Source organism: Hydra viridissima, unplaced genomic scaffold, assembly GCF_058129835.1.
Source record: "Hydra viridissima isolate aposymbiotic clone 2 unplaced genomic scaffold, HvirCarnegie_v1 scaffold_1, whole genome shotgun sequence".
NCBI classification, from domain to species: Eukaryota; Metazoa; Cnidaria; class Hydrozoa; order Anthoathecata; family Hydridae; genus Hydra; species Hydra viridissima.
In genome coordinates, this window is record NW_028324300.1 from 30,838,112 (window position 1) to 30,856,328 (window position 18,217).

The 18,217-nt window shown below is 26.4% G+C and overlaps 1 protein-coding gene across 1 annotated transcript; it reads right to left on the reverse strand.

The window, feature by feature from the left end:
• Positions 1–697: 697 nt before the first annotated feature.
• LOC145197291 (protein NEDD1-like) lies at positions 698–15,540 on the reverse strand. Its single transcript, XM_090092995.1, has 13 exons — positions 15,350–15,540; positions 8,879–8,970; positions 6,947–7,063; positions 6,001–6,141; positions 5,600–5,826; positions 4,630–4,718; positions 4,330–4,442; positions 3,665–4,022; positions 3,099–3,190; positions 2,394–2,807; positions 1,246–1,352; positions 993–1,059; positions 698–858 (listed from the first exon to the last, which is right to left on the reverse strand). Exons 1-13 carry the CDS (start codon positions 15,474–15,476, stop codon positions 754–756), a joined length of 2,049 nt encoding a protein of 682 aa, XP_089949121.1. The 5' UTR covers positions 15,477–15,540; the 3' UTR covers positions 698–753.
• Between the last annotated feature and the right edge of the window lie 2,677 nt (positions 15,541–18,217).

Below are 18,217 nucleotides of genomic sequence, written 5' to 3' on the forward strand. Positions count from 1 at the left end.
ATTTATAAAATAGTATCTTCGAATTCTAAAATATACTTTCAAAATCTATAAACCTCCAAAGTAATGTGTTGCTCTTTTAGAGGTACAGTTTGAAAACGGAAAGTAAATTAAAAGTCAGGATGAAATTAAGTTTCTACGTCAATCAGCAGGTGAGAAGCATGAACTCGACATTTTTCCCTCACTGAATTGAGTAAAATCAAGGCAATGCGGATCTCTGATGATTAACTGGAAGCAATATAAATGCAAAAAAAAAAAAAAAAAAAAAAGAGATCGCTTAAAAACGATCTCTGAAAAGTAACTCCCAATAAAAAGATTTCCGAAAAAAAATTCTCTTCATTGGATTATTTTTTTGCCAGTCTTTTTTTGGTGACAATATATTGGTCGGTTTTCATTAGGCGACATTTTCGCTGTTACAAAACTTATAGGTGTCTCTTACAGTCCAAGAAAACAAAAAGTCAAAAGCTCGAAAAAATGAAATTGAAAGGATGGTTCAATGCTGAAACTAGAGATAAGAAAGAATAAAGGCTTTTGTTGAAAAAAAGATAAAGAAATTTTAATTATAATAAAAAAGATAAGAAAGTAATGTTAATAAATACATCAATGTCAATTATATATATATATATATATAAAAGCATCCAGAAACGGCTGCGAAAGATTCTTAACGAAGACGCTGCGTTATTAACTCCAACTACAATTCGAAAAAATTCTTTAAGATTTTAATTTTAAGGATCTTTTTCTGAATTACAGCACTATTTAATACTTTAGGCGCAACTTCTCGTTTTCAGCTCGCAGTTTATTAACTTCAGAGACAAGATTTTCGTTCACCGAATAGTGCTGTATCATTTGACGTATTTGCTCCTACATTAAATGATATAAAAGTCATTCTACCAAACTTATAATACTTATGGAAAAAATCTTTCGAAAAGCAGAATTTATCAGCAGAGTACAAATACATTTCACCTACTAAAACTTAAAAGATTTAAATCAAAGACCTTCTGTATTTCCATTTGACGGAGCATTTCCACTTGAAGATTTACTATTGCATCGTGTACTGCAGACCTAAAAACATCAACATACAAACATAACAAAAATATTAATCCATTTCTAAATGAAGATGGTAGGAACAATATTTGTTTTAAGTTACATTGTTTACTTTTTTAAAACCTCCCGTTCGGGAATACTAAAAACACCACAACTATGATTTTATAAATCATCATTTTCTTGTTAATTGAAAATAAAATTCACCTGCTCTCCTCCATTGCATCATCAATCATCCCTTTTATCAATTCTATTTGAAATGAAGAAATGTTAGCGCTCTTCTCTGTCGCGAGATTTTTTTCTGATGTACCAACCTTAAAAAAAGTATCATGTAAATAATTTATTGCGAATAATTTTTCTATTATGATTAATTATGATTAATTATGATTAATCATTATTACTCTTATTATTATCATCATCATCATGATTATTATTATTATTATTATTATTATTATTATTATTATTATTATTATTATTATTATTATTATTATTATTATTATTATTATTATTATTATTATTATTATTATTATTATTATTATTATTATTATTATTATTATTATTATTATTATTATTATTATTATTATTATTATTATTATTATTATTATTATTATTACTATTATTATTATTATTATTATTATCATTATTATTATTATTATTATTATTATTATTATTATTATTATTATTATTATTATTATTATTATTATTATTATTATTATTATTATTATTATTATTACTAGTATTATTTTTATTATTATTATTATTATTATTATTATTATTATTATTATTATTATTATTATTATTATTATTATTATTATTATTATTATTATTATTATTATTATTATTATTATTATTATTATTATTACTAGTATTATTTTTATTATTATTATTATTATTATTATTATTATTATTATTATTATTATTATTATTATTATTATTATTATTATTATTATTATTATTATTATTATTATTATTATTATTATTATTATTATTATTATTATTATTATTATTATTATTATTATTATTATTATTATTATTATTATTATTATTATTATTATTATTATTATTATTATTATTATTATTATTATTATTATTATTATTATTATTATTATTATTATTATTATTATTATTATTATTATTATTATTATTATTATTATTATTATTATTATTATTATTATTATTATTATTATTATTATTATTATTACTATTATTATTATTATTATTATTATTATATACTAAAAATTCAAGAACAATATAGAAGTATTTCTACGTATTTAAAGTTCCAAAACTCGTCTAAATCAAGACATCATGTTTGAAATACGTTTGGTGAATTTTTGTAGATTTCCACCTAAAACTACCTGCATTGCTAAAGACTGCTGAACATCTGTCACAAGTTGATTGGGATCAAATTTTGAAACAGGAGAAAATTGTTCAGAATCATTTGATATCTGCTTTATAATAGTAAAGGAATCAATTGAACGATCGCTCGCTTGCTCCTTCTTCCCTCGGCGACCAGCTAGCGGTGACTTACGATTCTGATCTAAACTAAACGAATCAATGGAGCTTGTCTCTGATTCATCCGAATATTTAACGTGTTTTTTTTTAAATGGCGACTTAAAACCAAGAAGGCCACGCTTTCCACCGTCTATTGAATCTTTATCGCCGTCTTTATCCTTGCTTTTTTTTTGAATAAAAGTTAAATCATCAGTACTCTTTGCAACTGAGGAAAGTTTAGAGAAACTAGATTTACTTCGTAAGTACGTAGGCCGCGTCTACATTAAAAACAGAATAAACTTAAAAAAATAAATATTTAAAAGAATTAATTTTAAACAATAAACAACATGAAACTGCTGTTAGGAGTTTTTTTCCGGTTATTGAAGTAAAAAAGACGTTTTTAAGAAAACACATAAAAATCTATGTACAATATACGGAAACTAAAATCTATGTGCAATCATGAAAGCTAAAATCTATGTACAGTACATAGAAGCTAAAATCTATGAAAAGCAATTGAAATTGAAAGCAACTCCAAAGAAGACATCAAAATGTTATAAGTCAATAGGCACCTCTTCACTAGTCATGCTTACTCCTGGTGCAGCTGTATTCATTTTTGGAGAAGATCTCTGACGACTAACTACAGCTTTACGAGTGTTAAGATCTGATAAATAAGCAGAACACAATTACTTTTAGAAACAAGTATTTTAATTGAAGAAACTTCACACATAAAGATTTTACAAATAACATTTTCTGTAAATATGATGTTAAATTACAACATAAGTTTAAAAAATTTTACGATAAATTGTAACAACTTTCATAAAGTATAATTTAATAGTTTAAAAATCATTTCAGAGAGATTTTTATTGATGAAAATAACTTTTCATCACCAAAACTGATTTTGTAAACTAATGTAGCTCATTTTTTCTGTGCATGCAACACAGAGCTATGCATTTGAACAGAGCTGTGCCACACATACTGTGAACAATCAACATCCTGACATACTTTGATTTAAGACATTTTTTGCATTAAAATTCTATTTTTAAAAGTGATTAACATTAAGATAAACAGTTTTTTGGATTATGTATGATAAACACTACTCTATATAAAATAAAATAAAATATATATTGAACCTTACCAATAGGAATGGGCGAGAAAATGTCATCACTATTTAATTTAGTTCCTTTATTAGGCGTTGCTACTTGGTTGAAATTTAACATACTATTTAAAGTCATGGAACTATTTTCTCGCTGTCCCATCAAACTTGACATATTTTGAGTAAGATTAAGACCAATATCTGAGGTTGATTGAGGTTGGTTATTTGAGGATGATTGAGCTTGATTATTTGCAATATCACTATTTATTTGAGTACCAGGTGTGCTGCGTTCCAGAGGCAATTGTATTGTAGCCATTTTTCCTTCTGACAGTGTTCCTTTTTGACTTACACTTTCAACTCTTCCCAAAGAATTATTATCATCAGCTACACGGTGAGGAGACTGAAGAAATAAAGGAAAACGCATTAAAGTAAAACTTTCATTTAGAAGCAGCAACGAAAAATATTAGAAATATTTTTGGTCATTAGAATATTTTTATTGAGAATTAAAAGAAAAAATATTAACAACAACAAACTAAAACGTAACAAAAATTATTATTGGTGATCTTTGCACAGGTTTATAATCACTAGTTAACTATTTATTTACAAGTTTATAACTACTTACAATACTTATTTATTAGATTTTTTACAAAGTACTCAATTTGCTAAAATAAAAATTAGGAACACATCTTCTTAGGTAATAAGAATACCTTACTCTCCTTAGGTATCAACTGAAATGAAACAGATCGTACTGATGTTTTATGACCTGACACAACTTTAACAGGAGTCGATCCCTGACGTAGGTCAAACAAATATAATCTACCTAAAGAAATAAGAACTAGCACACTATTACATAGAAAAACATGTATGCATTTATCAAAAAGAATCTAATTTAAAAATTAATTATATTTCAACTCCTTATGCCAAGATGTTACAAAACAATTCTTTTTTTTTAACATTCATTAAATTTATTTGAAAACTAAATTTCTTTTGAAACTAAAAGCTATTACCTGAAGCTGTACCAGCTGCAACAGTACACCCATCATGCATAAATTCGCAACAAGTCACTGGCCCTTCTGTATTAATAGTTTTAACCATTCTACGAATTATTGAAAAATATCACTGTAAAAATATTATTATAAATATATTGTTATAAAAGTTAAAAGAAAAACACAGAAATTAAATTTTTTAAGTTTTTTATGTGAATCTGAGAGACCATCAGATTTTAAGTACTGATAACTTAAAATATTTTAACTAAATAAATTTCTTTTTTTTTTTGAAGTCACATATTAACATGAAATTATTAAAAAACTTGAATAAATATTTAAAAAAACTACAGAAAATTTGTTAAGAAAAGTCTTAAAAAACAAATTAGAAACATGTAGGCAATAAAAATCATAAGGTTGAAGATAAAGTCTTTAACCCGACACCGCATACATTTTTTTCTTAATGGTTTAAAAAAAAAATTGAAATTGATAATAAAGACATTTCTTAGGAACAAAAAAACAATTGATGTGTTTTAAACCGTGGGTTTATTAGTATACTTTACGGTATAACTAAACATATGCATATTAATTTAAATAAACACTATGAAATTAAGTCAAATTCTGTTTGTTTCTTTAAATATACAATATGCGGTGTCGGGTTAAAGAGTATTTTAATGATGCAATTATCTTTCAGGATACTTCAGATATAACTTTCAGGATAACTTCAAGCATAAAATTCATAAACATTTTTATGTAATAAAAATAATAAATAATGCATTCAATTTTTATAACTAACAAGTGATGATTGAACCTTAGATACAGAGCTATGAGTGATACTGTAATGATTACATTACAAATGTATTTGTTTAATATTGTTCTGGACAGCTTGTAAACAAGCTTAAAATGAAATGACAGCTGTTTATTAAATGCAATTAGATTCAATTAAAATTATAATTAACCAATTAACTTTATTTATCTTATTTTAAACATTTACTTTTTTCCAGTCACATCATAAAAGATTATTCTTTTATCTAAACCACATGAACACAGTAGCATATCATTGAGTGGTGAAAATGATAATTCTGTACCAGGCCCTTTATGTTCTGTAAAAGACTTTATTAGTTTTTTTTCTTTGGTATCCCACAATGATACTGCACCAGTGTCATCAATAGATGCCAACAACGATCTTACAAAATATGAATAACGTAAGCTTCGTATTGCCTAAATTATAAACAAAGTAAAATAATTATTCTATTACTTCTTAAATTATTCTATTAACTTATTTTAACTGTTATAAATATACTCAAAAAGTTCAATGAGTCCAGTGACCACAGGATGAGTTATTTCAACTTAAATTATACGAATAAAAAATCAAATTTTTCAAAACCAACAAACCTGTTTGTCACTTGTTGAAAATGATTCTGATGAAATTCCAGACTGCACATTAGTAAGTAAAATATCTCCATGATCAGAAGAAGAAGCAATGATGTTATCATTGTAATTAAAAATGCTTGCTGTAACAGGATGTGTATGATCCTGTAAAAAAAAAAATTTTAATCTCTTTTAGAATAAAAAGTTTTGATGAAAACTAAAAATCAGAATCTTTTTCAACTTTCTTTCTTGAAAATATTGATTTTCTTGAATATATTACAGAATAATTAAGAATATATTGCAGAACAATTCTTCAAGTTGTGGATATTGAATTTAAAATAGTTTGTTTCAGTAGTTGAAATATGTTACACATCACAGTGTTGTATGATGTACATTTTTTGAAGGGATAATAGCTTTATAATTATGATAAGTTTGACTAGAACTAAGAGTCTTTCTTGAGCTGATTGTATAAAAATGGTGAACACTATGTGTTTACAAGGTTAATCATTTGAGGTTTGAGGATTGAAGGTCATGAGGTCATCACTTAACCATTCAACACAATTTGAGGAGGAATTACTAAAGGTTTTTTTGCTTAAAAGATTGATAAAAAATTTTTTTTAAAGTTTTACTAACATTTGGTATTATTTTGTTTATAATTATTAGGAAGTATTTTGAAGATATGCTTCGCAAGTAACCCTATCTTAAGTGTAATCAAACACCTATAACTGTTGCTCTCACTAATAAAATTTTTTCCTTTTCAGAAGTTTACATCAACTTGAAGTATGTCAAACTTTTTAAAATCCTTACAACTATTGGGTGTATAAAAAAATATGGAAAAAATGGTGATGAAATGAACACATCAAAAGTAAGTAAAAGTAACATATCAAAGGTCAAGAGGGCTTTCATATTTTAAAGAGGGCTTTTGTAACTTAAAAAAAAAAAGTTGATGTTGGTTACAAATTTGAATTACCTTATATGTTCTTTTTGCAGTTTTCGACTTAATGTCCCAGATGTAGACAACATGATCAACTCCACTACTCACAAGATATCGAGAATTTCCATTGAAAGCAACACTAGATTGCTCACACTAAAGTTAAAATAAAATAATTGTACATGTCATGGCAATTCCCAAGAAAACCCTTTGGAGGGATAAATATTCACACAGGTTTGAGTAAAATATCAAAATGTTTAACTTTGTTTAAGATATAGAATTTTTAAGATTTCAATGAAAGATCACTTTTAATTAGCAAGTTTTAACAAGGATATATTTTCTGCTAACATTAACTTTTTATAAATAATGCTAACAAAAAGAAAAATATAACACAAAAAAAAAATACACTTTCTACTGTGAACAGCAGCATTAGGTGTGATTTTATTTTATTGCATTTTTTAAACATTTTTTAGCAAAAAAGCTTCTTCAATAACTTCCCAAATGTTTGCTGTTAAAGTTGACAATGTGCTACAAAAACTTGGATCCATAATCAAGATGGGATAAGTTTCTTTAATATTTTTTACAGCAATTTTTTCTACAGTGATTTTTTCTACAGTGATCTTTGAATATTGAATGCATTGTTCCTGTTGCCAGTTCACTGAATAATTTAAGTGAAATGTCATATCAACATTTTTTAACAGGTTGTTACACTCCTCTTTGCATAGTAACTACCATGAAATGGCTACATCTGAACATTAACTTTGCAGCTCAGTCTCTTACGTCTGGCTAACACTAAAGAAGTTTTTTGAAAAAATGAACCCAAAAAGAAGATGAAGCTCCATTAGCTGGATAAAATTAAGAAAAAATTGAGAGTCTTCAGCTATGATTAAAAAAAGCTTTAATCAGATTGTTGAACTTTGTTTGATCCAGCAGTAACAAACCTGTTGTGATCAGTTTTCAGACTTTTATATGTTCTTGAAACCCCTCTGGTGGAAAGATTTTTGCTTGAATTCCACATAAAAGGTTGGCAACTTTAAGATTATATGAAATTTTGAACTTAACATTGCTTGTGTTGATCAAATCCAACAATGCTTTAATGTTCTTGTAGGATTCTGGAACATTTTCTACAATTGAAATCATTAATTGGGATTTGACTCCAGGGTCTGGAGACATTAAAATTGTGAACAACTTTGGGATATTCTGTTGAGTGCTGGATTTTTCATCAACCTCCTTTGATGTGTTAATAACACCATTTTAAGAAATGATCCTCTACCATCAACTCCAAGTTTGGCGAGATGATCTGTCAAGTGTTCCTTTTTAAGCAAAACATGATTTATCAGTTCTTTCAAATTCTTGCAATGCACTGTTGATGTGTCTTGTTCTTTTGAAATGTTGATTTTGATAGCATGAAAAATTCAGATAATTTTTTCCTTCCCTGTTAATTTTTGTTCAATATATGACTCGACCAGTCTGAAACCTATTGACTCGTTCAACAAAGATCTGAATTTCTTCATTTCAGTGTTATATAAAATGATGGTGCATCCTTGTCCCATTCTCCTCCCAAAACTCCGTGTTAATTGTGCTTATGTAAGGTCGATTTCCTCTTTGAAAAATAACTTAAAATATCTATAATCTCTGACTCTGTTTATCTGTCTTTATAAAAGGACTAAGTTATTTTAAAAACCAAAATCTACCCAGTAATTACTTGTTTTAAACTTTCTTAACAGCCTTATTTTCCACAAATTTCAAGCCTGGTTACTAATTTAAATTTAGAACATTTTTCATTACTTTTCACAAAGCAATAATCATGGTTATTACTATTACAGGGTGTGACAAAGTTTGCTTGCATTATAGCAAAGACCACTTTGAATATTATTAGTAATGAACTAGATAATGCCTAGGTTCACCAAAACTTTGACAGTTTGCAAATAAAAAGAGATTTAAATTTAAATAAACAAAACAATAACTTACAGGAGTTGGTATTTTTACAATTTCCTGGCCATCATCTTGAAGACTGGCAACATTTAAACCTCCTCCTTCATGTGCATAAGCCACAAATTGACCTATTTCAATGAAAACTATATTTATTGTAGTGATGATATGGGAAAGATACGATTTTAAAAAACGGTTTATCACATTAGATTTGAAATGTAATCAAGATTTATTCAGTAAACATTTATACTGAATCAGTCAATTTTGACATTATTTAAAGGTTTCTCAACCAAATATTTGTAAATAAGAACTAGGAAGATTTTTTTGGGGGTTTGAGGTAAAGTTTATTAAACTATTTTAAAATAGTTGAAATATGTTTTGTAAATATCCTGTTGTAAATATGTTGTTGTAAATATGTTTTGCTGTAAATGAAATGTTTTTTTATAACTAAAATTTGTGTATGATTATTTTGCGTATGATGTTAGAAGCTATTGATTTATCATTTGTTTTTTAATTGTAAATCTTCTGATAAAGAAATTATCTTTTTGTTCTCATTTGCTATTGCATTCAGTTTAGAGATATGATAAGTAAGATATAATATACATAGAAGATATTATATATAAATGTACTTAAAATACAAGCTCTGTGAAATTGAAATAGCTTCAAGTGGGATTCAGTTTTCTATCAACATATTTTTATTATGATATCCTTCTCAAGGTTGTTGAGTACATGTTACATTTTACAATTTTTTTACTTGAAAACCACAAGTGTTTTTTCTCCAATGATCTTCATTTACAGCATTTTATTTCTTCAAAGAAGCTCATTATTTTTAGAATTGTACAAAGTTAAGGTGGAATTACATCCTAGTGCATAGTAATTCTGTTACTCAGGTGATTTAAGGCCAGTCCAAATTTTCATGGTAGTTCATCCTACCTTCTACAACTCCTTTTTAAAAAAAACTGTTTTTGAAAATTTGTTGTCAAAGCTGAATAATACTTAGCAAAAGTTGGGCTAAGTTGAAAAAAATATTATTGACAAAAATATGATGGATGATGCATATTGCCCTTAAACTTAAAGATGAATGTTTCAAAAAACAAGGGTTTAAATTGTTAAGCACAACTTTTCTAGTTATCTACAAGCTAAAAGACATCGATATTAAATTAGATTGTTTTTTCATACTTTGATTTAGAAGGTAGGGTAGAAAATCCGACATTTAATAATTTTTTCAACAACGTACAATGAAGTGTCGAGAACTCGGTAATACTTAGCAATTTTGTTTTGAAAAGCTTTTTGATGACCGCATAAACAGAATGGTTTCTGTCGGTGGAAGTTATTCGTAATAAACAAAATAGAGCGTGTGGTCACCATATATACATATAAATATACATAGTTATATGTATATATAGTGTTTATACAATTTAATATTTTTAATTTGGTATTTAGAATTAAATAAATTTGGTTAATAAGTTTGCTCATTTGTTTTTATAATTTTTAAAAGGTACTTATTTTCATGTCTGCATTTAGAAATAAGTTCAGTTTTTTTTATTTAGTAAATTTTCTTGATCTAAATAAGTAATAATTTCAAACTTTTTTGTTAACAAAATATACATTTTTGAGATATGTTATTATAGGTAGGTGCAGTTTTTAGAATAGACCAGTTTAATTTAAAGTTAATATTTTTTTCTTTTAGTTGCCAAATATATTTTGACAGCATAGTCTCTTTTGAGTACTTTTCATGATTTCTTTTATTTTTTAATGCAGTTGATGGAGCTTCCTGGTCAAAGAAGTCAATTACTATTATACAATGCTTACTATATAATTAAAAAAAAATTATTTACAAGTATATTTTATAATTATATAGAAATGTGATTTATTTTACTATAGGAGGATGGATTCTGCTTAAATGCAACACATTGAAATTTAACTAATAGCATGTTTAATTTGTATAGTAAAGATAAATAAAACTGGAGAAAATAAAGAAAAAGAAAATGTTTATTTAACAAGAATAAAAATATTGCGAGAAAGAAAAAGATCTAGATTGAAAATAAATAAATTAATAAAATCAGCAGTAGTCTTTAGTAGACTGTTGACACAACGAATTTAACCAATTTGTTTGGAAGAAATAGAAATCGAATTATTAAATTCTTTTGTAGTTTGTAAAATTATTATTATTCGAAATACATTATAAATCAATGACAACAAATTCATGGTCATTAGTTGAATTAACAAGTAATTTACATAAATTTATTAAAAGCAGCTAAATAAGTTTAAAGATTATGGCAATTGTCGAATGTTTATATACATCAAAATGAATTGGAAAAACCTTTGAGATTGGTTTTAAAAACATCCTTTGTGATATTATTGGAGTAATAGTTTATACTCTAGTAATAAAGTTTTGTTAAATAGGATATGATTTGTATTGATTATCATTATTTAATTTATCATAATTTTTTATTCATTTTGTTTTAACAATAATCATCCAATCAATTGATTTACTAATTTTTTGTTTGTTTAGATATTATCTAGATTATCTAGATATTGTTTAGATATTATATATATATATATATATATATATATATATATATATATATATATATATATATATATATATATATATATATATATATATATATATATATATATATATATATATATATATGTATGTATATATATATATATACTTGCTGTCAGTTTCTCTTTTTTCAGAATCGTCAAGAAGTCTTTCTATTTTCTTATTCTTTAAGAATATTAAGCACTTTCTATTTTCTATGTTCTGTTTTGAACATTGAGCACTAATTTAGTAAAATACACTAACACAATTTACATCCAATTTAAAAAATCTATTGCAAATAATAAGTATTCAAGATTTGAATAATAAATAATGTGGTTTGTTATAAATCATTATATTATATACTAATTCATAACATGTTATGAACTCATGATATATACTCAAAAAATTAGAAAACTTTCTTGTCGGACTTTTTTAGTTACCGCTTTATTATAAACGTTTAGAAAAATCCAGCGGGATCTGAACGGCACAATTTTACGTCACCCTCAGATAAATGAAACAAACCCAAAATTTATGGAGACTGGCCTTAAACTACATGAGTAATTCTTTATGAGAGGTCATGTTTTCTTTTCATAAAATATTGGTAACTCAATTTTTATCAATTGATAACTTTTTCTTTAGTGGAATTCAATTATTTAAAACAAAAGAAAGACTTAAACTAAAAGCAAATGTGCTTCATATTATTTTTTTATTACATGATATTAATCTTTGTTTTAAAATTATCAATTTAATTTATAATGAATATGACATTACTAAATTGCTTTTGCGTGTAGATTAAATTTATATAAATAAAAAATTATGATTTTTTTTTTATTTGGTCGCTGTCAAAAAAACAATTGGGGGTAAAAATCTGTAAATTAAATCTAAATCCACAAAAACCACAAAAGGTCAAAAAATATTTTAGTATAGTATTAGTATAAGTAAATGCTGTAACTGGTGTGAGCCAGTGAGCGAGGTATCGACACACTATGACAGCCGATTTGCTTAATTGCTGCTCATCCAGCAATCAAGACCTGCTTTAAAACTGTTAACTGATTGTGTTTTAACCAACTCGCTTGGCAAGCTATTCCATAAATTGGCTGGTCTATTAAATAAAAGGTTTTCACGACATGCTTGCTTAGTGATTTCTTTGACATGTTTAAAGCTGTGACCTCTTGTTTGAGTTTTTTAAATACTAATTTTTTTTTATTGTTTCCAAATTGTTAAAACCATTGAAGAATTTATAAAGTTGAACCATATCTCCTCATTGTCTCCTTTTTGTCAAGGTAGTCAAGTCAAGAGCTTTTAGATGATACTTATATTTGATTTTTTTAAGTGATGGTATTAATCGAGTTGCACGATAATGAACTCTCTCTAATAACTCAATTTCTCCCTTTCAAATAGGTGACCAAACTTGTACTGCAAACTGTAATAGTGGTCGCACAAAAGAAACATAAAGCATTCTCAGCAGTCTAATATCTAAGCAAACAAAGCATTTTCTAATCCGACCCAACATTTGGTTGGCTTTGCCTACATATTTCATTACATGATTTTTCCATTTCAGATTGCTTGAGAAGATTACTCCAAGATCACTTTCAGATTCTATTATGTTTAACTTTTGTTCATTAATGTAAAAGGGTGATTTTTTTTTATTTTGGCCAAAGTGCATGGCCGTACATTTTGAAATACTAAAGCCAGTCTTGAGTCCACTTAAAAGTTGAATCGAGATCTGATTACAAAGAAAGAGTTGATGAACTGGAAAGTATTTCATTCATAATTTTGGTGTCATCAGCATATAGCTTTATTAGATTTTTTAGATTTTCAGGCAAATTGTTTATAAATAGTACAAACAAGAGTGGTCCAATTACTGACCCTTGTGGCACACCACTGGTAATTTCTGCCCAAGAGGATACATTTCCAAAACTCTTTGTTTTCTATTTTTTTAAGAATGCTTCAATCTATTGTATTGTCAGACCAAATATTCCTTAAGCTGTAAGTTTAAGAAACAATCTTTTATGTGGTACTGTGTCAAATGCCTTGGCAAAATCCAAAAAGAATCAACAGGTTGATTCTTTTTGGATTTTGCCAAGGCATTTGAAATAAAATCAAGTGTTTCAAGTAGATTCATTAAGCATGATTTATTTTTAAAAAAACCGTGCTGTTGCTTGCTTATTAGTTTGAACTTATATAAAAAAATTTCAAGTTTACATCTGATTATACCTTCCATTATTTTACATGTAATTGAGGGGAGTGTAATTAAGGTTTTTTTGCCTTTTTTGTACAGAGGAGTGATATTTGCTGATCTAAATTGCATTGGCAGTTTGCTGGCTTTAAACAATTCTTAAAAGTATACGTAAGTGGAGTGGCAAAGGCTGATGCACAATTCTTTAAAATAGCTGAATGTAAATTATCAACACCACTTGATTTGTTATCTTTTAAGTCTTTTAAACAGATAGACATGTTCATATGCAAAATCTTCAATTGTCATAATGAATGTTTCAGTAGTTTATAAATCAAAAGAAGGCAGTGGACCATCATCTTCTTTCACAAATGCAGCTTGAAAATTTTTGTTTAAGATATCAGCAATATCTTTTGAATTTTGAGTGGTTTTACAATTTGCTTCCTTTTATGCTTTTATAGTAACTTTGACTGCTAGTTGATTGTTCATGTAGCTGTAGAGAAGCTTTGGATTCTTGATGGCTCTTTTTACCAGATTAAGATCAAAGTTTTGTCTCACTTTTTTAATCTCATCTGCTACATTTTTGCAAATAATTTTGTATTTAGAGTTCAAAACAGGGTCTTTCTATTTACATGAGCAGTTTATATATCTTAAATTTTGTTTGCTTCTAATAAGAAACTTTAACTTAGCATTAAACCATGCTGGTCTACTTTTTAAAGAGTTTAATGTCATTTTAATTGGAGTGAAATGATTACATGCCACCTCAGTATAAAAAATCAGTTCATCAAACATTTCTTGTACATTTTTGTTACTGAAGCATTCTAGCCAGTCAACATTTGAAATTAGATCAGGTATTCGTTCAAAATTGGAATCAGCAAACATAAATCTTTGCTTTCTTTTATTGTCACGGATTGCTTTATCAGACAAGATGAAAATGAAACATACTATTAGATGGTCCCTAGTTATGTTTCCCAAAACAAATTTTGAATCTATTTTGTTAACATTTGCTGATTGAGTTGTAAAGATTAAATATAAGGTATTCCCAAGTTGTTCATCTGACAGCTGGAAAGTTGGTATGTTAATATGCTGATAAAGAAAATTATCATTTAAAATATCTGTAAATTTATATTCAACTCCATTCTCATTTGAAATTGCATCAAAACAGCCATTTGACCAGTTGATTGATGAGAAATTGAAGTCGCCCATATAAGTAAGTCTTTGAACTTATTTTTGTCTATATATTTGCGTGCTAGGCCAAAAACCATATCAAACTCTGCCATATCCAAAAAATCATTTTGGCCTGTAGATACATCCAAGTAAATACTTGGATGTATCTACAGGCCAAATGATTTTTATCAAAATAAACAACTGCCCATACTTGTTCTAGTTTACATGGATTTAGAACAGCATCATTTGGTTCATAGGAGACTAATGAGTTGTCTATATATAAACAAACACCACCGCCTTTTCATCCTTCTAATCTGTCTTTTCTATACAGATGGTAACCTTTAATGTTTACAAAGGAATCACTTTTAAACCATGTCTCAGTCACAGAAATTACATTTGGTTTGTATTGTTCAATTAAAGCTATTTTATTGAAGAAAATGTTTTTGATAATTCTTATTATCTGTTCTATAAATTTTTCTTGATAAATCAATAACAGTGATGAGCTTAATGTTTAGAAAGTAGATTTAACTCACAATATGTGGCTGATATATTTAAAATATTTCAAATTTTAAAAAAATGTAATATTATGTAACAATATGATTTAACATTACAATACCATTTGGGCTGCAGGAACATGATGTCAAATTTGCATTTGTTCCATTTTTCACAGAATACAAACTTAATATTGGCATTGCCCATAACCGCAAATCTTCACCAGCAGATGCAAGTAAAATATCTGGCATCTTTTATTTATTCAATCATAATGAAACATGCTTAATGAGTAAACAATTTTGTCTCTTCACTAAAAAAAATTAAAGCATGTTTGTATAAAAACAATAAAATTTACAAGTCTGATGCATTCATATTATGTAAAAAAATTCACTAAAACTTAATACACAATATATATATATATATATATATATATATATATATATATATATATATATATATATAATGTAATATATGGCTGATGATTGCCGTTAGGCATTAAAACTTAAAGTTCCATAATAAAAGTTTTTTCTTTATCGTTTTTAATTATAATTATATATATATATATATATATATATATATATATATATATATATATATATATATATATACATATATATATATATATATATATATATATATATATATATATATATATATATATATATATATATATATATATATATATATATAGATAGATAGATAGATATAGATATAGATATAGATATAGATATAGATAGATAGATAGATAGATAGGTAAGACAAATATACATTTTCTCCCTAATGGTGAAGTAAATACACACTATTTACTGGTAGCTTTAATTAAGCAATAGCCTTGTTTTCTAATAATTTCTTTAATATTTTGTATTACGTTCAATTTTTTAACAAACTTCTATTTTTTGATAAGCTCATTTCAAGTCAGTTTTAAAACAGTTGAAAAGTATTTTACATCGCTGCAAGAACATAATAGTTTTAATTGGTTGTCATTTGATATTTTATGTTAGCTTATTATATTATATTGTTTACAATATAGTAAGTTACATTGGTTGGTATTATATATTTTATATCAAACTATTTTTTGTGTAATACTGTATTTAGTATGCATTATATTGTATCAAATAATTCTTAAAAAAAACTGCGTATTATTTTGCATTATAAAGATCAGTCAAACCAGTTCCAAAGGTTTCTGTGTGAACTAACAATTGCTGCAAATATCTCTGATTCGAAAATACAGATTATATTAACTTTGGACTACTTCTGAACGTTATTGGGTATTTATTTCATCTTTTAATTTATTTTTACTCACTTCAGGAAAAATGTTTTTAAATTATTTTATTTGTAAAGGGAAGCGAGTAGGTGTCACGGCAAAATACAAAAAAGGTTGTTAAGATGTCTCGGAAAAATAATTTTTTTCTAACTGGAGCAAATAATGATTAGGTCCGCTGTTGTACAAATTTATTTCCCCTATAAATTTATTTCCGAGTCGCACGCCGATTGGCTTAAGAGGTCCGCCCGAAAACTAAAGAACACCCATAGAAACTTAACAACAACACCCATAAATTTTATTCCGATATAGATTCAAAGTGGGTATTGTTTTATAGTAAATTTTAATAAATAAATTGACATTTTCTGATATATTGTTTTTGCACTTTTTTTTTAAGCAGTGCCTAAGATCAATGCTAAAACTCAAGAGTTACGTCTTGACAATGATATATTATATATACTAGATGTCTAACTTGCGGGATTTTATTAGACGAAAAGTGAAGCCGCTTTTTTTATTTACAAATTGAATCCGCCATTTGTAATAAGGGCAAAACCCAGCTAGCCAGCCCGTAAGGTACCCGGGTGGGTCCCAGCCGGGGCGCAGGACGGGGCCCGTACGGGTAATCCAGACGGATCCCGCCGGATTTTGTCCGCGGGATCCAGACGGGACCCGTCCGGGATATTTGCCAGAAAACGCAAACGGGACCCAGATGGTATTCAGAAGGGATAGCAAACAGAACCCGTTCGGAACCCAGCTGGTATTCAGCTGGGATAACCCACATGGATCCCACAAGGATCCCATGATTATTATACCCACATGGATCCCATGATTATTATATAATAATAAAAATATATAATAATAATGATTATTATTATTATTATTATTATTATTATTATTATTATTATTATTATTATTATTATTATTATTATTATTATTATTATTATTATTATTATTATTATTATTATTATTATTATTATTATTATTATTATTATTATTATTATTATTATTATTATTATTATTATTATTATTATTATTATTATTATTATTATTATTATTATTATTATTATTATTATTATTATTATTATTATTATTATTATTATTATTATTATTATTATTATTATTATTATTATAATTATTATTATTATTATTATTATTATTATTATTATTATTAGTAGTAGTAGTATTATTAGTATCATTATTGTTATTATTTTTATTATATTATTATTATTATTATTATTATTATCGCTATGTCACATTTCTAAGTCCTGTAGCTACATTGCTAGCAGATAAGATGCATTTTATTAATTGAAACAATAACACTACCACAAATAATTGCTAAAACTGAGAAGCGATTAACTATATGCAAGAGTCTATTGAAAAAAAAAAGCAATTACAAGTCATAAACTAAGAAGTTTTCAAAAAATGCACCAATAATATCATTTAACATACAAATATAGTTACAGGCTGGACAAACCAGTAAAATGTATACAGTGCTTGAAAAACAGATCACATTGTGTACTATTTTTAATAAATCATAACTTAGACCATGGCAAACAGTTTGTTAACTCTTAACTGATGCTAGATCAAAAAACATTGTTCACTATTTAACATTTGTAACTGCATCATCAGGAACTTGTATTACATTATTGACTTCTGTTGCATTCTTCCCTTTCGGTTTTCGGCTTCCTTCCCCACAATCCCGTGAATTTCCAAACCACGTAGAAAGTTACT